The following is a 26,735-nucleotide window of genomic DNA, read 5'->3' as shown; positions in this document are numbered from 1 at the left end:
CGTAAGATCCTCCAAGTGTGTTTAGTCGCAGGGAATAAATCCTTAACCTTATGTTTTATAATCCAATACACCTTCTAATTTAGCATTGTTGCGTAGCGTATTTCCAAACTATACATAGCCAGAACGCAACCATAGGAAACTGCTCGTGTATACTTTGTAATGCTGTTTTTAAGTTTGTTATTACAATATATACACGAATTTTGCGTACTGATCGTGTATACTTTGTAAAGCGGATGCTTGCTTCTTCTTTCCAAACTATACACGATCAGTACGCAAAATATGTATAACTAAATATAGCTAACACCACTTACGCTTGAGCGAAATAATAAATATATAGGCAATCAAAGACTTGTACAGCTATATCTATCTACTTTTATTCTTCTTGATTGATTCAGTAAAATATGGAATAAAAATATTATTAGGTAAGCTTAGAAAAATAAATAGGTAACAGATATAAGGGTTACCTATGGGTTAGGTTAGGTTCGTGTTTTTTTTAACTACACAAAAATAGGAGCCCCGCGAAGCGGGGCTCCGTCGCCTCGCAACCGTCTTCTTCTGGACTTATTAGATTCTTACATTTTAGCACTATTGTCAATTGTAAGTCGTGCAGTATAGTCGGGAACGAAGACACAAGCATCCTCGATACAAAAAATATACGATCAGTACGCAACATTATATACACAATACACATGCATTTTAATAATAGATTTCAAAACAGCAATACAATAATATAAACGCGAGCAATGGAAAGACGCCGCGCTTACTCCGAAACATACACGATTAGTCCGCATGCGTACTTGCGCTGTATGTTTTGGAGCGCTATTCATACTTACTTCACTACAAAGTATACGCGAGTATTTGCAAGTATTTGCGTACTGCTGTTGTATAGATTGGAAGAACTTTGTAAAAAAGTTATTTCCAAACTACTTATACGTGATTAGTTTCACACCGTTGCGTACTGGCCTTGTATAGTTTGGAAAGACGCTGTTGCGTACCTACCTTTCAGTTTATAAATTGCTTTTAAGATTAGTGAAATTTCCTTCAAGAAATTACTAGCAGTATTTCCGCTTTTCGATACAGAATAAATAAAGACCCACCTATTTATATGAATTCATTCAATATGATTAGAATCTATGTGCATGTAACATAGATATTCCGAAACGAATAAGTAATGTAAGAAGGCTTCCTTTTGAGATACATTTCTAGGTAAACCTGGTAACTAAAGCAAGGGCTTATAAAACCAGGTCATTTATTTTCTGTTACAACCTAAATTATCTTTCATTTTTCTTCATATTTTTGTTTTTGGAGCAAGGAAATTATGGTTTAGGTTGAAAAACACAAGTAAAAATTATGTTTACTATATGTGTACTTTACTATATTATTTTAATAAATTTTATTCTACTTAACTTTTTTTTTTATTGTACAATAGAGGAGCGCTTGGCCACTACACTCTTACTCTTTTCATAACAAGTTCCTAAGCAGTTACAGTTAACAGATAGGTATATATAATTATTTTTAACAGAAATACAAATTGTTAGCAAGAATTTTATGGATTTTTTTAAATATAATTTTATCTGAACTTTGAGATCTATTTAGTGATCAGTAAACAAATAAAGTATATCACAGCTCTGATTGATGTAGCCGGACTATTTCATACTTCGTTAGCTTGAAATCTTCTCGGTTGAATAAAGCTTTTCAAGTTACGGAGCCGTAGCATCTGAAATCTTTTATCAGGACGGCACACACTTATTCGAGAGTGGCCCAATAAATCTTTTAGATAAAAGAGTGAAATATTGGCTTTAACCTTAAATAAATAAAAATACATATCAACAGATATTGCAATGGTTAAAATCTTCTGCACGATCAATAAATAACTATAATCTGTAGAACCTATCTACCCCGTTTTCAATTTAAAGGTCGCATGAAGATAAGTAATAAGTGTACCGAATACAGGCAGACAGGCCGTCTACACGAAATACTCGACTTACAACTAGTAAAGTCTGGCACAAAATCGTTCCCCAGACATCGATTTAACGTGATCATAAAGTTGACAACACCACTTAAGCTGAACCTGCACATTAAATCGTAATATCCGTCGTAACAATGACTTACAATTTCAGGGGCATCAACGCTTTAGGAAGATATTTCAGCAGAGATGGGGTTCGGGATGGAATGGAAATGGGAATCGTAAGGACGAACGGGAGGTGTCGAGCCGGGTCGTGTCCTGGCTGGCTATCGATCCGTCCTCTGCGCAACAAGTGAGGCCACTGCGAACAAACGCTAAATTAAATGCTACACTGGTTGCCGATGTAGAATTGTGCACGTCGCCAGCCACATCGCTCGATGCTTGATAGATAACTATGTACAGCCAATCAATTATTTTGCGGTAGATACGATTTGCATTTCAAATTGAAATATGAAAATGTCGTACTCTTTTCCCAACTTTTATGTCTCTAGAACATTAAACTTTTAAACTCGATATTAATAATTGGAGATTGTTATTGTTTTCATATAGCAAGAGCATTTTATTCAGATATTAAACATAGTAAAGCTTGATTCTCAAGGACTACACCAGGGGTAAGTTGGTCGCAGACATCAATATATTGCCCAAAGTTTGAGTCCTTTGTAATTAATCTTGAGCTTGCGCCGAATCCGACACATGGTGGGCCGCTTGATAAATGTACGAAGCAAGTAATTTATAAAGTATGCCCCAACTCACATTTAGTTAATAATGTCTACGCTACCGAAACATATGTGCCCTTTGTAAGTTACATATAGTAGTGATAAATGGACTGTCTAAAATAATCTAAAAATAAGTTTTGTAATTATTTCAAAAACAACGCCTACCTAAGCAAATGAACAATAAAATAAAATTTTGATGAAATGCAATGAAAGAAAATGTAATCAGGGTGAGATCGTGGTGAGGTGTTAAACAGTCTCTACAGGTGCATTTACATAAAACGAACATAGAGCAAGAGCATTCTTTCATGATCGTTGAGTGTAAACGAAAACTCGTATTCAGTGTTGTTCAATATTAGAACATTGCCGATCTTATCTATTATTTATATTGCATTGAATCTTTCAGAACGCACTAAGAATAACGAAATAATGCTCTACGCCTGCTACGAATGTATGAGATTGACGTAATCTGTAGATACGTTTATCTACAGCCTACGTCAATCTCATACATTCGTAGTCTATTCTATTGAACGCTACGCTAACAGAAAGCCACTTGACTAGGGGGGCTGTTTACACTAAAAGATCGTAGACAATGGTCTACGATCTTGTGTTAACATAATTGTCATTGTTTTGATTTATAAAATAAAATTAATATTTTATGGGAAATAATTGGAGCACATCTTAGATTTTTTGGATATTTAAACTGAATATCATTTCACTGAAGAGATAAGATGATTGATTCGACTACATTATTAGACTAAAACGTATTAACCAGATTAAAACACACCTTTTACGTAAGTGTGTGTTATGTGTAAAAGTAACACCTAAATCATGCTTGCTTTATGTCTGTAAGAAATATCTTTATCTAATTACTGAGTTAAAAGAAAAATGGTCATGTTAGCAAATGATAAATTTAAATTATTTTAACTTTTTTCGAAAAATGTATTCATTTTATTATTTTAATTTTTAAGATATATTATATAGTTATTTATAAGGTATATATTTGTTTGTCTAACTGGTTGCTATAAAGGATAGATATGATGTAATAAAAAGCGGAAGAAAAGTTTATTTTATTTATTTTACAATTCTTATACACACAGTACAAATTTACCAAAAAGATGATTCTTTTTAGATATGATGAGAAAAGTATTAAGTTCTTAAAAATCTGATCTTTTATAATAATTATTATTATTGACACATGAATACTACACACAAATTCTACTTCTTATCAAATCCTTCTGTGCGTGGCATCTTTATATAACGAAATAGTTATATCTGTTACAAGTAATAGATGATAAAATATTATTCATTTACATTTAGATAATTTCGTATTCGAAATCAGTACATTCTTTTGCGCATAATTTTCTCCTCAATAATAACAATAAAACACAAACATTAATCAAATGGTGATTTACTTACAGTCTGATTTTGGCACTTATAATTAATTGCTTTAAAATGTCAATCGAGATTAGAAAGTTCTTAGTATATTATGTATTTAGTAATAACCCTTCGACTGTAAACTATTATTCTGAATCGTACTACACTTGTAGCTTTTCTATAAGTAGGTATATAAGTTATTATTTACCGGTACAGTTCTGGAAAGAACAACGGACACTCCCAATTACTTAGTCTAACAGAAATCTACTAAAATCTTATTTACATTCTGGTGTTATACAACATTTATACTGGTTAATTTAAGTCCTAAAACGTCCACCATAAAAGAACTATAAGAGCAAGAATATTATGCTATATTTGGTTTTCATTTCCATTTATACTGGCATAAAAACACTACATAAATTTTATAATGTAAAATTTAAAAGATACATTTCATTTACATTAATTTTAAAATACACATTAATTACCTACTATCGCACAGTCTTAAAATCAATACATGCAAAAAAGCAGTAGATACTAGATTTACGTGGCAATAAAATAAATGTCGTCATTTTTATGGAACACCTAGATACAATAATTTAAGCAATTACATAACCCTGATCTATGTGACTGCAATTTTCAATAAAAATGTACGACATACAAAAAGTACAATATAATCTACAATAAAACTAAGAATATATAAAAAGGCACATTCATACACCTGAAAAATTATATAGTAGTTATAAAATTTAAAATCATTATAAAAATAATATGCAATTGAATCGTATCTACTGGAGTAACATCAATATTATTTTATTTCACAGATAACTTGGACTCTAGAATCAAAATGGATTGAATAAGATAGGATTAAATGATAGAAGAAGTAGTGTAAACTTGTGGGGTATAAATGTATAAGTGAAAATTTTAATATGATTTTGTTTTTGTTTAATATAGTTATCGTCGAAAGAGGTAATCGGCAGGTGCTTGAATAACCATGTAAATTGAACAAAGATGAAACTAATTCGATTGGAGAAGATTAGATAGCAATTCCACACATATCTTGTCAAAGGCTTAAATGAGCTGCCTGTCTGAGGTAATTACATATTATTATTAAGTCTCAACTTGTAAACTCGATCATGTTCTGTTTATGTTAATAGTTAATTTTAACGATTCAATTTAGTAATAGTATTTAGTCATAAAAGATTTATCGTTAAAATGTTTGTTACAATACAGTAATAATTAAGCAGTTACAAATTTAATTCCATAATGAAGAGGTATTATCCTAAACAAATAAATATTTAATAACGGTAGACCAAACGAGCCGAGTAAAGTGTAAACGCGTGGGGAGGTCGCGTGAATTTCTGTAAATTAATTATTACGCATTCACGCCTTCGATGGTAACGAGATATCAATTCAACAGCGCTTTAAACTTTAAAGGCTTTTCTATACTTTTAATTAAAAAGTTAAAGGTCAAGTGATCAAATCTAAATTAAACGAAATAATACTAATATTGGTATTCTACGTTAAGAGATGGCTCACAGAAGATCAAAGAAAAAACAGTGTAAACATTTGTGTTTCAATTTACATCGGTCTGAGAAACAAATGCTAATACCATTTAGAAATGGAATTAAAAATTCAAGTCCGATTTTACATCACAAAAAGGTGGCATTGCACTAAATGGGTCGACATCTATCACACGATTTACACTTTAGAGACTGTCTTGATGGCCAATTTGTAAAACTATTGCTTATACGGATAATCAATATTATAAAATAGTTCAAACTTCTGAATAATATTATGGATTTCCATTTATGACAAACCATAAATGGTTTCATAATCTTATATTAATATATCGCAGTATCAATAAATTTAAAAATTGCATTCAAATATTTTATGCAAAAAACAAAACATAAAAAAATAGAAATAGAAATCAGCGTTCAGGCAATTAAAAATTTCCTATGCGAGTACAATAAATGTTCTCTTTACTCTTTGACATGAAATTACAACATTAAATATTTGGGAAAAGATTTAGGAAGTAGCGTTGTAACTTACATTCAATCATCAATTAATTAAGAAATGGTACAAGAATTACGTTTACTACTATTAGCGTGTCTTTCTCGTATTTGTTGCAAATGTGCGAGCTGAGCTGGAGACGGGACGTGGGGAGCGTTGGACGGCGAAGGGCTCGTGGATGAACCCGGGGGGCCCTGCGGTCCCGTCGGCAGCGACTGCCGTCTTCGCCGCCGCAGCGCGGGCGACAAATTGTACTTCACCTTAGCTTGCACCAACAACTCCTTGAATATTTGCGAAACATTCAAATTTTCCTTCGCCGACGCTTCCACGAATCCGTTCTCCCAGTCGACGGTCACCACGGACTCCGTCGTGTGAAAGTCGACCTGAAAACAAATTTAATTAAGCCTACGATTCATTCGCGAGCGGTAATAATACTTTAATTAAATTGCGAAGTTATATCCTAATTTAGGTCCGTCATTCGGATACCGTAGTTAAAGAGCTTTACGATAATTTATAGCGTTAAGTATTTCTGAGGAAAGGTTCTTGGGGGTCGCATTTGTGCTGAAATCTGACAAGATAAACGAGGGTGACAAATGAACTCGAATTAGTTCCAACACTAAACTTTAAGCAATAATCATTAATAAAGACATCTGTTATCTGCGTTAGACGTGTAGAGTTTCGCAATTTGTAAAGTATTAACTTAGATGTCAAGTATTTCATAACTACCCACGCTAAGTAATATAAAGCTGTAATATCACTTACAAAGTACAGTTAGTACGATACAATCATAATACCTTAATTTAATATACTTTTTATATTTCGTTTTTAAGAGAAAAAGAACTTTTTTTTCTGGGTAAACGTTTAATAAGGTTGGGATAACAGTTATTTCAATATAATGTTATCTTTACCAATCTAACTAGCATTATATGTATTTCTTATAGACACGATAGAACATACGCCGCTTGTTAGGTCCCTTTAAAATTTCAAGTACTTAAAGCTCCGTTCCAGCTTAAATAGAGTACTGGAAATTTCAGCAATTCTATGTATCTTCTTGTTAAAATATAGGGACAGTATTTCCTCAAAGTTATATGGGTTAAACAAATGAATACGCGAAGCGAGACAGTGGGCGTTGGCGCGGAAGGCACAAGGGACCGGATATCGGAGAGTCAGCAGATTCTCCGGTCTATTATCCGGAATATTCCGCACAGAGCTGTCACTGTAAAACTAAAGTTGCTATGTTTATTTGTTAACTCGATCCTGGCATCCGCTCTTGCGTGTGAGACAAATACTGTTTGAATGAGTATTGTATGAGATTTTATTTATTTTAATCGCTCTTTCGCTAAAATTGAAATGACTTTGGAAATTTAAAGTATTAGATAATTCTTCATTACTGCGGCTCGTTTTATCGGTCTAGAAAAATAACCTAGATAATCGAAGAATTTATTCATAAAAAGATAAGCGCTGACTTATGGAACCAATAATGCCATTTTTTAACGAACAGCTCTGAAATATTTTCAAATCAAGAAGGTTAAAGGTTGAAGCATAACCTCTTTTGCCAATCTTACACTTCATTGCCCATGGATACGTCCCTTATTCATTCGGCTGGTAGAAACTCTAATGAGATCGTGTTATATTAATTTATGAACCGGCACGAAAAAAGAAAAGTTACTTTTCCAGTTGAGTAAATGGCGTTATAATATTACGCTCAATTAATGTGTTATTCATTAAATTCGGGTATTCATCCATTCCAATTACTTAAATATGTAATTAATTATGAGTTTTATTTTAATTGCGTTTATTTTATGCTCAAAACACAAAAGTAAGTGAATTTCGGAATAAAATAGTAGTTGGTTTAATATAGTTTGCTTTCATGTAACATTTATAATAAGCGCCTCCTTACTATCTATCGATATTTTACAATTCGTCGAAATCGTAATCGACCTTCGTAGACGTTTGAATTCAGCTGTATTGTAACCAATTACTTTTAATATGTTATTTATTTTATATGTGATTAAAATCCGCAATTATCCTCTTGAAATCAAACCAAAATAAATCCTCAAAACATTTTATATTCATGAACCTTTAAAAGTGCTTATGATTGCTCATTTGTTTCATTTTCATTTGTATCACTGATTGCGAATATCGAAACGCGATCATCCGTAACATAATTTAAATTACAGGCTACATTTAGTAATAAGGTCACTAGACTGGAACATGAATGGTTTTTCTAATGTAAGCAACGTTTAAAGGAAATGGTCACATCCGTTGAATTTCTGTAGTGTGCACACCCGAAAGGAGAATTAATAACGTCTAAAGCTCTCCATATTCGCAGCTGACTTGCAATAAGTTTCCATGCCCACGATAAGTCGAAAATTCAATTTATTTTATGAACATACTGCATTATATAGCAAAATAAATGTGGCGAAAAAGCTTCGCTGTATTTAAATTGCATTCCATTTGGCATTGATTGGCAAGAACGTTGATTTATTTAGATTAGAATTTAAATTGAAATCTGTGAGATTAATTGCTTAATTAATATTTAACAGAGATGTTCTTTTCTGTCTATCCAAGATAATTTATATTTTAGTAATACTTTTTTTTCAAATCAGTTTACAATTACATATACAACTTATTATATTTCAGATACTTCATCTTAATTAAGAAAAGCACCCACGCTATTACAAATATCATTTAGTATTCAGCCATTGTAAACATTAAATTATTTTACAAGAAAATTCATTGACAATGTCTTAACAAATGATATTTATTTTCTTTATAATACAGAATACTTATGATGTTAATGTCAACACCAGAATAACAACCACATCATACTGTACAAATTACATAATGAAATACATGCTCCTCTTTACACATAATCCTATTCTATTTATCTTAGTTCTCGCACGTCTGGTTGCTGAAGCGATACTGTGTCGTAATGGAGTAATATAATTACAGAACTGATACCAGAAACATCTAAGTCAAGGTATGCCTGACTTATTAAGATAGTGGTAATTAATTGATAGAGGGAACCTACATTAATCTTTTTGATATATTACGTAATTTCTCATAGCAAAAATATACGGCAATAATACCAATCGAAACTGCTTTTTACATCAACTTTTTTATGAATTATATCTATTATGAATGAGTTATAACTAACCTGTCTCTCTCCAGCTTCAGCTAAATCAACTTTGTTACCCACAACAACAATAGGCACGGCTGTGCTGTCCTTAGTCTCGTGAATTTGATCTCTCAAGGCGCGAACTTCCGCGTAACTTTCTAAGTCTGTTATATCGTAAACTAGGATAAACGCATCAGCTGACTGCATAGACAGGGCTCGCATGGCTGGGAATTCATACGCTCCAGATGTGTCCAAAATATCTAACGTCAGTCTGACCCCGGCCACGTTGAAGTCACCGTGATGCATTTCCTCTATAGTTCTCTTATACTTAGGGGAGAAGGTTCCATATAAAAATTGGGATATAAGAGATGATTTGCCAACTTTAGCCGCACCCATGACAACTATTTTGTGGCGTACTGCACTGTTCGTGAGATTGCTGTTACTGCCGGATACTGTATGCTCCACCTTTTCGGGCCTGGTAACAAAACAAAATCACAAATTAATGATATATTTCTATTAAAAACTAGGTATACGGAACCAGATAGTTTCTGTTCGTTTTAAACTTCACACATATTATAATGGAACAGATTGTTTTGTTAATCTAAATATTATGAATTGAACAAATTTGACTACGTTAATATCACGAGGACAAGCTCCATTAATTAATGTTCGTAACTATAACGTTTATGTTTAAATTACAAGAGCCCGAAATGACCAGCATTAAATTTTACGCATTAAATATTATTTTGTACGTTGTCTGTAAATGAATGACATGCAAATTAGGTAAATAAGCCCAGCGTTATGATAATCATGAAAATTATACAAATTAGCTGAAGACCTGAAAAAGTAACATTACAAATTTTTTCTTTACAAAAATAATAAACACGGAGGTAATTTCAGCTAACAAGAACTTTCAACCAAATTGGAAGTAAACTAATTGACAAACAGACCCAGTCTATTAGATAACTAACAGCTGTAATACATAAACACCCTATTGTAGGGAAAATTAACATATTGTCTCGTAATTATCCTCCTCATTTAACCTTTATATCGTTAAGGCCTAAATATACGATTAGAATAATAGATTAACGAATTCTGATAATTTCCAATCTTGACTTATTATTATATTTGTATGATGTTAACAATAACCCACACATTTATTCTTCAAAGGAAAACAAGACCACAGATTAAAAATCGCTTTTACTTGTACCGAGTCTTTAATAAAGGCTACAAATTGACAATGTAAGCATGTCGTTGAACATTATCTATTGGTTCTGTTATCAGATGCCCGCTGGTTGTTTCACCGCTGCTTATCTGACGGGGGATCGTACGATGTCACCGATCAATAACACCTCCAAATCTTTACCTACATGAATGATACTATAACATATAATTTTATTGTTTTAATCTATGTTTTATTATGGGAAACGCAAACTTTGTACCCATTTTTACGAAAATTGCGAAATTATTGAAATTTGGCATAGCGGATAGTTAATAAAGAGGAGGAGTTAAAAAGAAGTGAAAATTGAACTATTAATAAATTTTAACTCAGAGTGCATTTTATCCGAACCCAGTAAAGTTTGAGAATCTAGTAACCTAACCCCTCCTAAAAAATTAATAATAATAATATTAATAATAATTAATAATAATTCATTTATTTCTTTCCAGCACATGTACAGTAATATAATAACATTAAACAGGCAACAGGTGTGGAAAGCTGGTGCCCATGGTAGGTGTAAAACCTGTAATATGGGTCACCAGGTCTCCACCACTCGGATGAACAGAACATTATAGTTTAGACAAATATGTATGTAACTTAAAAATCAAAATTACTTTAGTTACATTATCAAAAGAAAAAAAATATATATAAAATAAAATAATACAAAGAAAAACTAAAATTAAACATGCAAAAAGTGTACCCGGATGAAGTGTGAGTGATTGTGAAGATTGAGTGAGTGTGAAGTGTGAGTGAGTGTGAGTGAGTTTGAGTGCGTGTGCATCTGAAATCTAAATGTGAACAAATTAGATAAATGAATCTATAAAGGTCTCAGTCTCTGCATATGAAAGTCCCTTTAGCCAGCTATCAAGTAATATTTTCAGTTTGTGATAATTTAATGAATGTACAGATAGAATATTTTGGAGTTTATTATAAATGTAAGGGCCAAGAAATAAAAAGAATCTGTGACTGAACGATGTATTTAATCTAATTGTCGGAGCTATTATATAATTGCGACGCTCAGTAAGGGGATTATAAGGAGTGGAACTGTGTTGTTTTAAAGCGGTTTTAAGAATAAACAATTGGCGAACTGTTAGTACTTGAGATAATTTGTATAATTCTGCTGTTGGATATAATCGAGGCTTATGAAAGCAAACCTTCAAAGCTGCCCTTTGGGCACGTTCAAGCTGAATTAGATAAGATTTATATGTACCACCCCAAGATTCAATTCCATACAAAATAACAGACTGGCACAGCGCTATATATACCATTTTCATAATTGAATTGTCAGCTGATGAGCGTAGTTGCCTAAAAATATACATAAGTTTTCGTATCCTAGTCCCAACAGTTTCTATATGCTCCTTAAAAGCTAGCGAGGAGTCAACAATGATGCCGAGATATTTGATAGATGATACTCTTTCAATAACAGCTGGATTCGATGGATTCGTGATAGAAGGAACCAAAATTTGGAGGTGATTAGTATCAGATATGTCATTGCGTATTGAAAAAGTTACCAATTTTGTCTTTTTAACATTTAAGGTCAGCAAGTTGTTATCTAGCCAATGTAAAACGGAGTTGAAACCTTGCTGTGCAAGATTATAAGTTTCGAGCCATGATTTAGACGAGAAAGCCAAAGCCGTATCATCTGCATAAGAGAATATTACACCATTTTGCAATCTAATATCACACAAATCGTTCACATAAATTAAAAATAGGCTCGGGCCGAGGATGCTGCCTTGTGGCACGCCATAAGAAATAAGGTGCTCGGAGCTTGTAAGAGATCCAATTTTAACACATTGAGTTCTGTTAGTGAGGTATGACTCAAACAGCGATAATTGAAGATCTCTTATTCAAAGGGCCTCCAGTTTAGACAGTAAGATTGGGATCGAAACTGTGTCGAAAGCTTTAGCAAGATCCAAAAACAACACCATACATTTTTTTTTTTTGTCCATTTGTGAAACAAGGTGATTTACTAAGTTGTTAACGGCGTCTGTGGAAGACCGATTTTTACGAAAACCATATTGATTAGTCGAAAGAAGTTTGCGAGATTCTAAGTAATTTACGAGTCTATTGTTTATAATTTTTTCTAAAATTTTGGACATAGCTGGAAGAATGGAAATAGGTCTATAATTTTCGACACAGTTCCGGTCCCCAGACTTGAAAACTGGAAGCACTAGGGCTTTTTTGAAAGCGTTAGGGAAAGTACCGGTAGTAAGGCATAGATTGAAAATATGGGTAAGTGGGGCAAGAAGAACTTTAACATGTTTTTTTAAAAAAGCAGACGAAATACCGTCCCATCCAGGGCAGGAGTCACTCTTGATACAATTAATGATATTCTGGACTTCATTGTCATCCGTCGCTAAGAGAACAAAAGATTCAAAGTGGTGAGCAGGAGCAACGTAACTATGCTGAGAAGACGGGATTGCTTCCGCTAAGTTTTTTCCAACGTTGGCAAAATAATTATTAATGGCGCAGATAGAGGTATACTCATTTTTAGATATTAGATAGTGAGCTGTAGATTGCGGTTTATTAGAATCAATAACAGATTTAATGACCTTCCACAATTGTTTACAGTTTTTGCCTGCCTTAGCAAATTCAAGTTTCTCATAATCTATCTTAGCTTTACGTAATAACGCGTTACAAAAGTTGCGATATCTCTTATAGGTCAGCTTCAATAAATCATCATTTGGCGATTTTTTATGTTTTTTGAAAAGATTATCTCTATGACGCATGCATCTCAATAATCCTGGAGTTACCCACGGTTTGATAGGCCTACGTCTACGGGGTAATGAAAGGGCAATAGAGCAGGATAATATAACGGAGGTGATAATTTCTATAAATACGTCTGCCGCCTGATTAGCATCTAGGGTCGAAAGAACAGGGTGAAAGTCAATTGAGTTTAGAGCAGAAGTTATTTTATCTTCATTTATTTTGGTGAAAAGTGAGTCATTTGCTTCTTTCCGCTTTTTTTGTGATAAACACAATACAATAGCGAAGTGGTCTGTAACAGTTGATTCCAAAACAAAAATCTTTGCCGGAGAACGAGTCTTAATGTTGGCATGGTCAAGGCACGTTAGTCCGTGAGTAGGAAAAGAATGGCCCGGAATGAGACCGTGGTGCCCAAGAATTTCGAGGTAAGATGATGTGTGACTGGATGTATTATTAGGCCTAATATCAATGTTAATATCACCAATCAACACAATATTCCGATAAGATTTTAGGTCAGCTAAAACTTTATCCAACGAGACTAGAAAATTTGAAGGATCTTGAAAAGCATAGGGTCTGTATAACGCTAATATAACTAAGTCACAGCCAATATATATAAGCAAACAGTTAGCTTCGTCAATATGAAATTCAACGATTTTTACATCTTTTATTGTGTTTTTATAATAAACTATAACCCCGTCGTTTTGATTAAAGTTACAAGAAGTTGAATGGGAGTAGTAGCCATCCAGATTTGGAATAATAGGATTACAAGATAGCCAACATTCAGATAAAATAATAAGATCACACGATACTTTTACTCTGTCTAGTAAAGTTACAAGTCCCGAAAAATTCGCCTTGATGCTACGTATATTTTGTGATAATATTGTAAGGTTAAGATGATTATTATCAGAAGACAGTAAGTGGGAGCAATCCTCAGGGGAGCAAGATATAGCTTCGTAAAAGGAGGTGTCGTCCAAATTATTTATGTAGTCATTAATCGCCGCGAATTTGAAATAAAAATATACACAATGTATCTATAACAAAAACCTCAAGACAAGACGCAATAATTTTAATAAAAATAAATAATTTAAATCGATATACAATATAAGTTTTAGTTAGCGGTGTATTATAAATGGTTTTAATTTTACGTTCCTTAAAAAATAACACTATATACGTTACATAAGTGACGAACACAGTAAGAATGCAGATGAACATTAGGCCGGAATAAAAATTTGTCACTAGAAAATAGTAATAATTAATCCTTAGGCATGAGTTTAAGACGGAAATTTGGTAAAATGCAATTTGTGTAACAAATAAATAATTTGGATATAAAATTATGTTATTCGAGTAAGATGAATAAATACTCACAAACAGGTCCAATAATCGATAGATTTTTAACATAAACTGTTTCAAGTTATAAGTATAGTTTATGTCATTTTCTGGTATCAAAAGTCTAGTGAAACGACATTTATCTTTATGCAACTGAACTTTCAATAAAAAATAATTAACGAAGTAATAACTTGACTTACCAGAAATATCATGATTTATAAAATTAAATCTCAAGGCCCCGTAACCGTTGAACACACATGATGAAGATGACTGAATTTTAATTTCCATTAAACACAAAGCAATTGAATAATCTATAATTGTTATATTTAGTATCAAAAAATAATCCATAATTAACTTTTTTGATTTTTTGCCAAACATAATATTATACCACAGCATTAGTGAAGAGATCGAAATCTGTTTTGGATGTTTAACAAACTGCAATACAAATAAATGATTTAATAACACTTTAGTGTAATATATATGTAATGTCACCACAAAACTATTGAAGGCTACAAATAATATTATAATGCACTCAAACTGTAAAGATAAACGCGTGTTTTGAGTAATGAAGAAATTTAAAATTTTACGATTTGTGTAGTTAAACATGGTAGTTGTATTCTCTGTCTTTGCAATAGGGTACAGAATGTAATAAGTAGCTATGCGAGTTAGTGTGGGTAGATGTAAAATAATTTTATAATGTAATGAGTAAGTGATAAGGCTTTGGATACACTGAGAAAAGTACATTAAAAATATATCTAAGACTTTAAAATACATTATTGGAAAACTAAACCATACAAATGTAAATTGGCACAAATAATAAAATAGTCAGGTTGATTTTAACTTTAACAAATCAGAGTCCGTTTTAATTTCATAGCGAGGGTAACCTTCAGATTTACGCACAAAAATTCTTCCCTTATTTGTCCAACAGAATTTGAAACCTAATTCTTTAATTTTGTTACGCGCCACAGCAAATAGCCTTCTGTCTTTGTCTGTTAAACTCTCAGATACAAATATTGGTGAGCTTGGACCGGGTAGTCCAATAGACGAGGAGGTTAATTTTTGTGAGTTATCTTTGTTATACTGTTTCACTGCACTTAGAATGTTATTTCTAGTTAACACGGATGTAAAGTCTGCTATAATTGTTGAATTACCAGATTTTCCTTTTATTCGAAAGATATCCCTTATGTCATATTTTTGTAATTCGATATTTAATGCATTACTCATTCTTTGAACAATATCAAATAAATCTTGTTGTGTCTCAGACTTTATTTGTTGTGCTTGAGGTAAGTTACGAAACTCCAAAACTGTGAACTTCGCCTTTTTTTGCATATCATCAATTCTATTATCCAAAGTAGAAATCTGTAGAACTTGTTCACGCCTTTCTTTATCCATACAGGAGAGTTTTTCTTTGATATCTTCATACTGTTGTGACAAAAAATTGATAGATTTTTCTAATTCTGTATTTTGGTGTTGTATTCCAGTTAACTGTTGTTTCAACTCAGCAATTTCAGTTCTCATAGCTTGGAATGTCATATCTTGATCCTTTTTCCAAGTAGTAAGCATAGCAAGTAGTTCTTCTTTCAAAGATTTCTCCTCGGAGGAGTGAACATCGGTACGAAGCCTCTTTTGCCTTCTTCCAATTAAGGTATTTTCGGGATCAAGTCTAGTAATATCATTTTCAGACGAGACATGGTGCACTTTGTTACCGGGTGGGGATCTTTGTACTTTTGACATTTTTGAAAAAGTCCGTAGTTTAAGTAGTCAAGGTAAACCGGTTTTAAAGAAGCGGCGCAGCAAAATACACGTCTGAACACTAACACAATCCGAGCGGAAGAGGAAATGTTGTTTCAATTAATCCGAAAGAAAATTTGAAAATTATATACTGGTTCAGGATTACTTACAAACGTGTTTTATTATTTTACAATGATATTAGTAAAAGATATAGATAGGTACTTAAAGGACAATGAAAAAAATAGTTAAAAGAATAATTCGTGGTTCGTGGACGTGGGAATTAATTAAAAATATTTACTAAAAGACAATAATCCAATTATAATAATTGACAATATTCTGAAACAATTGTTAAATAAATAACTTGCAGCGCGCGTAGCATTCATTAAAATCAACTCTGATTACTGATAACGATTATTTCCTCCGTTACAGAGGATTTTAATTAGAGAGTTTTTAATCGTTACACCGCAGATTATCTTTACCCGAATTTCCTTTCGCCCAAGGAAAGAAATTTATTCAAATTGAATCGTTTCAAAATGAAAATCAAATCCCCGTGGGTCATTTTAATCTCCTGAATACTACCTATAGCTCAAATAGAAAAGAGTTCCATTATATTTCATGGTTTATTTTACTTTCAATTAAAGTAAAAGTGCCCATATTGCCTATACGTAATTCAGTTAATCATAATAGAGTAAATTTATAGAATTAATATCATCGAAGTGAACGATACTCGGGATGCCTATTATTTGCTTCAAATAATGTAGCATCATTTATAATTTACATACGGGAACTAAAAGATAGATTGAATAAATTAAACAAAGTAAGGATTATGTAGAATTCAATTATTATTTTATTTTGTTTTCAGACTACATTATTCCTAGTATTATTCTAATACTATAATTCCTTTGTCGAAAAATTTAAATGTGTTGTGTAGGTTTCAGCTTATATTCTTTATTTCTATTTAAATACAAATTCAATGGGAGTTCCATTGAGTTAATCTTTATGTACTGGTAACTAGTTTAAACTATTATGAATTTTCAATATATAACATAATATAATAAACATAATAATATAAAACAAAATCGCTTCTGTTTGTCCGTGTGTATGGTTAAATCTTAAACGCACATATTTTGATGCGGTTTTTTTAATGCATTGAACACCTAGTTCAAGAGTAAGCTTTTAGATTTTTAGAATATAATTTGTTATGTTATGACTAACACGGGCGAAGTAGGGGGTGGATAGATAATTTAAAATAATTATGATACAACTCGATTGAAATCTTTGTCCATTTTTTGATTTCATAATAAATCAAAGTATTTAGTGGGAACATACGATAATTGAAATTTGAACCTACCAGCCACTACACTCATGACTTCTGTTTCTTTCATTTCAAACGCAAGATGTGCGAGATAAAATCTGTTGAAGGGCTCTTTTAAAGATTATGTGCTCAAAGCTCAAGCTTTGTCCGTGTTCTATTGAACAAAGAAGTTAAAATTTTCTAAGTCTGATAACGTGTTGGCCGTCCTTGCTTGTCAGACTGTTGTTATTCTTGTAAATAATATTATATTTTACACTTGTGACGGTGTCATCTTTGTTTTCGGTCCTTAAAAGTCTGTTTGAAATATACACAACAAAGTTACAAATTTGAAAGCGCCTCCGAGGTATCATTTGTATCTTAAATAGAGAATTTTGTTTACCGGCGGCACCTAACAATGTTCATTTTAAGTTTGTGTCGACCGAAGCAGGTCATAAAGATAAAATTTTTAGACAATATTAAAAAATATATTTATATGTAAAGACAGTTTGCAGTGGGTGTTATTTACTGAAAAGGTCTTTTGTAATTCTCTGAGCATGGGTCGCATCATATTTATGTAACTAATCACCCATCATAAGAAACCATCCTTCATCAGCTGAAGTGCGTGCTATTAAGTTACCAATAAGAAGACTATTAGGAATTACACGACTCGACAAAAAAATTTTCGTTCTTTGTCCTAAAGTTTATACTATTATTTTCCAGTTAGTAATGCACAAAAACGAAAAGAAAATACATTTTTTCGGTATAAAGTTTGCTTTTGTGATAGTTATAATAATAATACAAATTTTTCAATTTTTTCATAAATTTTAATTTTTTAAAAAGACCGCGTGGTGAGAGTGGGATATTAACGTTTACACTGTGCCGCTAGATGGCACCCGAGTGATAAACAACCATCAGGTATTATTTACAAGCCCAGAATAACTTAAAATGTCGTCACGAAAGTGCAAATACGATGCTGATGCATTTTGTTTTATATGTGGTCAATTTATTAAAGTTCGAGACGTGAAATATGAACTAAAGACATCTCACGTTCTCTGTGAAGCCTATGAAGCATATTTTGACTGTCCTGTACGGAATCAAGATAAGCCATGGGCTCCACATGTTGCTTGTAGATATTGTAAAAGGTGTTTGAAAGGTAAGGCAAATTCCAATTACAAATTTTAAGGCCATGGGCTGCAGGATGTCATTAAAAGTACATATGCTGCATGCTCATTTGGATAAATTTAAAAACAATATGGGAGCCTATTCCGAAGAGCAAGGAGAACGTTTCCATCAGGACATCATGAATTTTGAACAACGCTATCAAGGCCAATACAATGAAAACATGATGGGCGACTATATTTGGGGTTTATTGAGAGAAAGTAGCTATGAACATAAAAGAAAAAGTAAAAGTGTGCACTTTTAAGTTATTTTCCACTTTTCTGTAAGCTAATTTGATAGTAAAACTTAATAAAAATAATAAACATTTTTATTTCAATAGTTTTATTTTCAATCAAAAATTAAAATCCGAGATTTTTAAAAATTTCCTTCAATCAGTCTTCTAAGCACAAAAGCAAAGTTTTTCATGCCATATATTTTTTTTCCGTCTAATTACGACCTAAACTACGAAATTTAATGCTTTGCAATCAAAGTCAAATTTCATGGTGACCCGTTGTTATCGTATCATATTATGTAGTACCTATATGATAGGATAATTTGTAAAAAATAATTTTAGAGAGTCTATCATACCACTGTTCTATTTATTCGAAATTAAACATTTTAACGTCTGTGCCCACCTAGAATAACCTAACACGATCCTTTTTAGCACAATTCAGCCAAAACGAAGTCATTATTAATTATCCAAGTAAACTACTTCTTTTAATTAAGATTGAATACTTTTTTTTAAATATCTTTTATAATCTAAGGTCTCTCACCTTAGAGAATTATTGAAAAGAGAGAAGAACATTAAGAATTGTATACAAGCCAGCTATCGAAACTGTTTCTAAGTATATAAATTGTATAGGAGGTGGTGATTAAAACTTACTTCTTAAGAAAAGTCTAGTTGATTGTATAGACTATTTCTTACGGTATGTAATACAATACATTTTTCTACGAAAAGGAACAAAAACGTATGTAGGTAAACATCGCAATAACGTTCCTTTAGCGTGACTCCAAGACGTGCTGATGAGTAGACAGGTGCTTTAGTTCAGCTGATATATTTCAAGCTGAAAATATTCGCAGAATCTCTTAAATGTAAAGCGAAATAAATCTCCGCATTTATATTCCGAAACCCTCGTGTTTTATGACTCGATGTGATCACGCTCTACGGTTTCACTTCAAATGTGTCCTGAACGTGATCTAATTGTGACTAGAAGTATTAATTATAAATTATACAATACAACTATGCCTTTGCGTCGCGTTGGCGTGGTTTTTAAATCGTACAAAAATATTATTATGTTATTGTTGCTTCTGTTCTGTATGTAAGTATTGTCTCTGGTAAAGACAAGCTGATATCATTCTTACAAATGTACAATATTCAGATAAACGTCTGATAAAACAATATGTTATATTTTAACAAAGACATAATGTAACATATTTTATATCAGATCTTATAAATACGAACATTATTATTCCTCAAATAACTTTTATTCCTTGACAAAAATATCATGCGAAATATCGCTTTTGGTACGCTTTATGAAGTAGAAAGAATCAAGCACGGACAGACTGATATTATATTATACTAGCGGTCCGCCCCGGCTTCGCCCGTGGTACATATGAAAAATAGATGTTGGCCGATTCTCAGACTTACCCGATATGCACAGAAAATTTCATGAGAATCGGTCCACCCGTTTCGGAGGAGTATGCAGACTAACATTGTGACACGAGAATTTTATATATAAGAAGATTTTGACAGGCATACAAAAAGTTTTATGTCACCACGCTAAAAACTGTCTGAAACACCCAGCAACATCAAAAAGTTATCTACATAATCACACATAATCGTAGAGACCGAATAAATATTGCTCGAAAATATTTGTTAATATTACGTACAGAATGGAATAGCAAAGATTCATAAAATGATTAGAAGTATAGTATGTTATGGGATAAAAAATAAATAAATATATAAATTAACCACATTTCCTTTGCGCGTAATAAAACGGGAAAATATGATTATATTTACCCACATTCAATTCAAAGCAGAAGGTTGAAAATAACGGCATTCCAAAATCACTGCAAATATAAAGGTAATAACAATGCTATAGAATTTTACGATATAAATGCTTTTTGAGTGCCTAAAATAAAGATCGGAATGATCTCCCAATAATATAACGTTTGGAAGAGGGTAATTCTGAGACTATTTGCAATAGAATACGACTGTTACAATATACAATTTATGGGCGAGACGCTTCATTTATCAATGGGCGGTCCCATATTAATTTTATTAAGACATCGTAAGGCAATCGAAGTTTGTCACGCACCGGTTATTGTTATACCTTGATCGAGCTAAATTAAATCATGTTATCATCGAATGGCCGTAATAAGATATTCGTTTTCGTTTTCACGAATACTTTTAATGTTATTCTATGCGAAAGCAAAGCATGTCACGATGTGGTTCATTTTTTTCTGTCCTCGTACCGGAAATGTGGGTAATTTTGTCCCCAATAAGCAGGCGGGAAAATATGATTTTCCTCGGAGTAAAAATTTCATATCTTTCCTAGGAGAGAGTTATGAATTAAAAGAAACATATAAAACGGAATTATATCCATGATATATATACTTATTTCCTATTTTTTGTTTCATAATTTAAGGAATATGTTGTACTTAAACTTTTAATTTATATGCATAATATCAGGGATATTGAATAAGGAAAATTCTTGTTCATGTGAAAAATCTGTGGATTATATTTAACATATAATTTTGCCAATAAATTTAATCCTCATTCCATATTCCATCTACAACTTCGATATAGGTAATATAAACATTTATTAAATTCTGTTCATTTGTTAGTTATAAATAATTGTTTTTAAACACAGCTAATTATGTTTAAAAATAACATCTCACATAGTTCTCTTTTCAGAGCATAAAATATAAGAAATTGTACAATACGCTGTCAACGACTACTTTACAACGCATTCAAATAAGAATCATCGTGTCTTACATAATAAGAAAGAAGAATTACATCTCTCAAAATCCGATACTCATGCAGCAAATATGGGCCGTTCAGTATTTGCTCTCGATAAATATCGGGAAACCCGTGTAATTCCTCTAATCTCGAAATCTCAATTCCTTTACGTCGAAAAGTTCACCGATGCGTGAATCAGTGGTACGGAACGTGACTGAAAAAATAATTCACGGATCTCTATCCTTCAGTTGACTGAAGACATTTTGGGCAGAATAGTGCCCATACGTTTAGGTCGTGCCATTATATAGTGCTATTGAAGCCTGAACATGCGTTAAATGGAGTCACAATAAAGGGTTTTCCTTTATCCAAGCGGCGTTTGAGTTTTGACGTTAGAAAGCCTTGAGCTCTATGGAAATATCTAGAATATTAATTATTGTCAAAATGCTATATTAAAAATCTTCATGAACTAAAAATATTTATAAGAAGTATTGTGCTTTTTTGAAATCAATTATTTAATTACTTACTGTGAAAACAGTGTAGTAGGTACCTATGTATTTTATGCCTTCTATGAACCGTTAAGCTAACTTCTACCTAATATTATTATTCAATTAATCATGAAGTTTATAATTTACGATGTAAATTACGTAAAACAAGCTAATTTATTTGTTGCCCGATACCGGATTCGCAATACTATCATTAATTATAAATTGAGGATGACAGAAGATTATCAATTAATTCATGTTCAGCTTTAATTATTTAACCTTCATTATTCCCTCAGTCCCCGGAATCACAGACAAGGGGTTAAAATTATTGGTCGGTGGTCAAGGGGTTAAAATTTATTGGTAAATTTATCTTCTCAACTACAATGCGGTCTGACAATAACTAAAGAATACAGAGTTTAATAACAGCTACGTTATAAGTAAAAGGCAATGTAAGGGTAGACCACCCTGGGCGGTTTCACCCCCTATCGGGTCACAGTACTGACGGCGAGTGCCTTTAAAAACATTAATATCGGATGAATGGGCAATAATAATCAACAGTCGCTGAAATAGGGTGCGCCGACGTCAACGAGAAGCGTAAAAGCATTGAGCTAAGTTTTAATAGAGATTGATAACGTAAAAATAGAATTCTAGTAATAAAAGTTAGGTATAAATATATTTATTTTATGTTTCTTCTAATATTTACAAGGTTATGAGTTTAATGTAGATTAGAAGACGTCTAAATTAAAAGTTAATCATAATTACAATTACATACTATAAGAATTAAGGTAATGTACAAGAGAGTAATTATTTACAATGAAAATAAGTAGATATTATTATGTAGAATAGATGCGTAAAATTGTCGATTTCTTTTTCAGTTTTGCATTAGTTTAACAGGAAAACTATTATTAAAAAACTGCATGTTTAGTTAAAATTTTCTAAAAGAGTATTTAAATTTTCAATATTCAATATCACATTCATATTTTAAAATAATTCAAACCGACACATTTTAAAATGAAACATTTTCTTTTGTTACTTAAGTTAAATTGAAATATTTTTATGAAAGGAAATTATAATACATGACAAGCTCAGCTGTTCTGTGTTAACAAATTAAAAGAAACTTTTAAATGTTGCCAGCGTTTCGCTTTGTGGCTTAGATAACCTTTATAATTTATAAAGAAAAGCAATAACGTTTGAAATTGGAACTTTTGTATCAATTCGATAGGTACACTTTTTTATCTAAGCTTTTTTATGTAATAATATGTTTCATTTTTTATGAAAAATAAAAACTTAGTTTTAATATAGTAGTGAATAAAAATATTTCCATAATTTTACACCCTCTCAATCATTTTTATACCTATAACAATGTCAACTCGAAAGCTCCTTGAAATGTTATTGTTTTTTTATAAAATATTTCTTCATATCAGAAATCACAATGGTCATACTAATTTGTATAAGTGATAATAAATAGATAATTATGTACAAATTTTATCCATGAGATCCCTTGTTTTATAAATTAATGTCATAAAAGCAAATACATTTTTCACACAATTCGAAATATTCCAGAAGGAAAACTCTGTATCAAAATTCAAATGAGTTTAGTGACCCACTTGGAAACTTTGTGTTTCGTCCCCTGTTTTGCTAAGCGCGATTGAAAAGTAGCTTATTGTTATTGAAAGCGGTTTATGAAGGAAAATGTTAACTCCTCTGCCCTTCGGCTATTTCTTATAAAGATAGCTTGTAGCTTTGTGTTTAATTATGATTAATTCTACAGGTACAACTAAATTACCTATTGTGATTTCCTCTGAACAATTATTGTAGTAAGCTAATTATTATAATAATTGAATGTTTTGCGTTAAATAGGAATGTAATTTACTAACTGTAATAGTTGATTTTCTATAAAACAACGGTCCTTATTTTTAAGTGTTACACATTTACTTTAGCCGTTTTATACGCATCATCATTAAATATTTCATTGAATACAATAGTGCTTATCACAATTAATATAATAGGGCCTTTCTTACGATATAGTTCTATAACCTTTATGCAGATAATTTCCCTATAATAAACCGATTAATTCTTTAAATTGGCTATTTTGTTAAAGTGCTAATTTACAAATGTGTCAAATGCGCAGTTACGATGCGCTCCAATAACAAGCCCGTGGCGTTATAATGAGGCAGATCGTTGAAAAGCCCTTTGTAAACACCGGGCTTATACGTGTCACAACACTAAATGGAGCTACATGATAATTGCAATATGTGGTCGCAGTGTTATCACGCACAATGACACAGATAAACATAGGACGCCTAGAACAAATATTTCAATAATTTGCCTAACAAAACAAAACAGCGACAATATTATTTCGTGTAGCTCTCAGAATCCCACGCACACTAAGCTTTGAACTTTTCACATTGTGTTAAGACAAACATTGGAAATAAGTTTTATTGTATACACAACACTCCCGAAGACACCATTTGTGCCCTTAACCAGATGTTTATGTGACGGAGATTATTAAACTTGAAGAGTTCATTAAGGATTCAGCCTTCAGGTGATAAGTTATTTTAAAAATTTGACTAAAACAGAATAGATGGGACGGATGTTCTTCTGTGCATTTGTAGGATGTGAAAATGATCTTCAAAGATCATGAGAAGCCATGAAAATAAAAATAAACTTTTTGCAAAAATTCCAAGAAAGATACATCATAATTAATAAAGTTGAAAATGTTTAAAAACTCTTAGTAAATCTTATGAAGAATTATAAAATTCAATATCTGTTTTTTTTATACACAGAAGCTGCATGAAATCAATTTTAAGCTTGCGTTAACCTCCATGATACATTTTGTTATGGATTTATACACTCGGCTGCAAGCCAGCTATAAATACAAGCTTGGCACGTTTAATGAATTACAATTTAAAAAGGTAATTGTTTTTATATTAAGGGTGTTTTAAACAGAAGCTGTTGCCTTATTGATTGGTCTATTATTATACATTATAACAAGTATCACATCAACAATATTGCAACATACGATCATAGTATTGATCCATACATTTTATGGACGGAACGGCTCAATTAACGCAAATTTAACGCAAATTGGTAGTGTAAAGTCATTTTCATAGATCGCTAGGATAATATACATGATTCTTTTAAATTTTACAATTCTATCTTATTTTCCTACTACGAAAACTGTGTCATTAGTTCGCTACATCATAAGTTACTATATGTATAAGTTAAGTTATGGAAGTTCCTTTTTACAGTCAAATGAAAACGACTTCTATTTAAATCTGCTTCAGTACTATTAAAAAGAGCTAAGCCTACGGTGATCAAATAATTTTAGATTTAAATTTCAGTAATTCTCAACTATAAAAAAAACCTTTTGACATAATTTCAATATTCGTGTATAATTCGAGTTTAGGTAGGAATGTTTAAAAAGTAAAATGTTTTGTTAATATTTTTAATATTATTTTACTCGAAACACAAAAGAAATACGCCTGCCTTTATTGCTTTTGGTACCATTGAGCTTTTCCCATGTAAATGTAAAATTGTTTACATTCCTAGAAATGTTCTTGAGGAAAACTCGTGCATTTTACCTTTCTACACTCTGTATTAAGCATACTTAGTATTTTTTTTTCTGTTTTCAAGATAGCATTTCAAATCTAAGAAACTTTGCATTGATATTGTATATTATAAATATTTACTTTTGTTTGTAAAACATGTTAATCTGATTTTCAATTATAACAATTGCAGCGAACTTTTTATTCATTATATGGGAGAAAAATGCTAGAAAGTGAAAGACAACACTTAAATTATCATAAACAATATATTATTTAAACAAAATCACACACACACCAAAAACACACTCAAAAATAGACACCTTATTTATTACAAATATTTTAAATTTTTAAAGCTATATTTACTTTAGAAAATATATAAAACATCGCATACAAAACACGTTTATTAAATAAATTATTATTAAATATACCTATATCAATAAGAACAATGCGCTGTAGCGCCCGGCGTAGACAGCGCTACGAGATTCAATTTTACCGATAGATTTCATTCCATACAAAATTATTATAAAACGCTTTATAAAAACTATACCTGTGCGGTTTCCTCTCCTCCTCAGTGTCATCTTTCATAAAAGAGGGTTGCAAGCTGAACCTACGTCGGAATTGGTGTCGACCCTTCATTTTCGTAGCGATGGGTTCACTTAACACATGCTATTATTTTTAATTCGCGGTTAAACGATTGTTTTGGTCGATATCCAGCACTCGGTGACGTGCACAGCGCGGGCCGGTCGAACGCTGAATGCCGCCTGCCGCCTGTGCCCTGTGGGCTGGGTTACCTCTCCGCTACGCAATATTAGAGACGTGATTGAAAAATTTAAATAAATTTCGAGAAGATACAATGTATGAGGATCAAAGATTGTCACTTTAATGCATACACTTACCGAGAATAATCACATGCCTTTGTCTTCGGTATTTTATAAAGGCAAATTAAACGTTTTATCACAGTCAAATGATACATCATACTATATATTTTCCAAAATAAAATCATTTGCAATACACATACATAAATAAAGCATTAAAGTTAAAATAATCGATGTTCACGTAGTTTCTAGAGCTTCATTTTTATATATTCAATTACTATTAATGTTAGGAATATAAAACAGTCTA

The 26,735-nt window shown here is 31.9% G+C and overlaps 1 protein-coding gene across 1 annotated transcript; it reads right to left on the bottom strand.

The window, feature by feature from the left end:
• Positions 1–4,464: 4,464 nt before the first annotated feature.
• On the bottom strand, positions 4,465–26,332 carry LOC149905991 (ras-related protein Rap-2b). Its single transcript, XM_090105672.1, has 3 exons — positions 26,161–26,332; positions 9,227–9,662; positions 4,465–6,449 (listed from the first exon to the last, which is right to left on the bottom strand). Exons 1-3 carry the CDS (start codon positions 26,247–26,249, stop codon positions 6,123–6,125), a joined length of 852 nt encoding a protein of 283 aa, XP_089961798.1. The 5' UTR covers positions 26,250–26,332; the 3' UTR covers positions 4,465–6,122.
• Positions 26,333–26,735: the final 403 nt, after the last annotated feature.

Source organism: Colias eurytheme, chromosome 9 (genome assembly GCF_061535395.1).
Source record: "Colias eurytheme isolate Ceu_HAF_F1 chromosome 9, ilColEury1 Martin Lab GWU primary, whole genome shotgun sequence".
Lineage (NCBI taxonomy): Eukaryota > Metazoa > Arthropoda > Insecta > Lepidoptera > Pieridae > Colias > Colias eurytheme.
The sequence above is the reverse complement of the archived record's forward strand: the minus strand, read 5'-3'. Positions and strand labels throughout refer to the sequence as shown.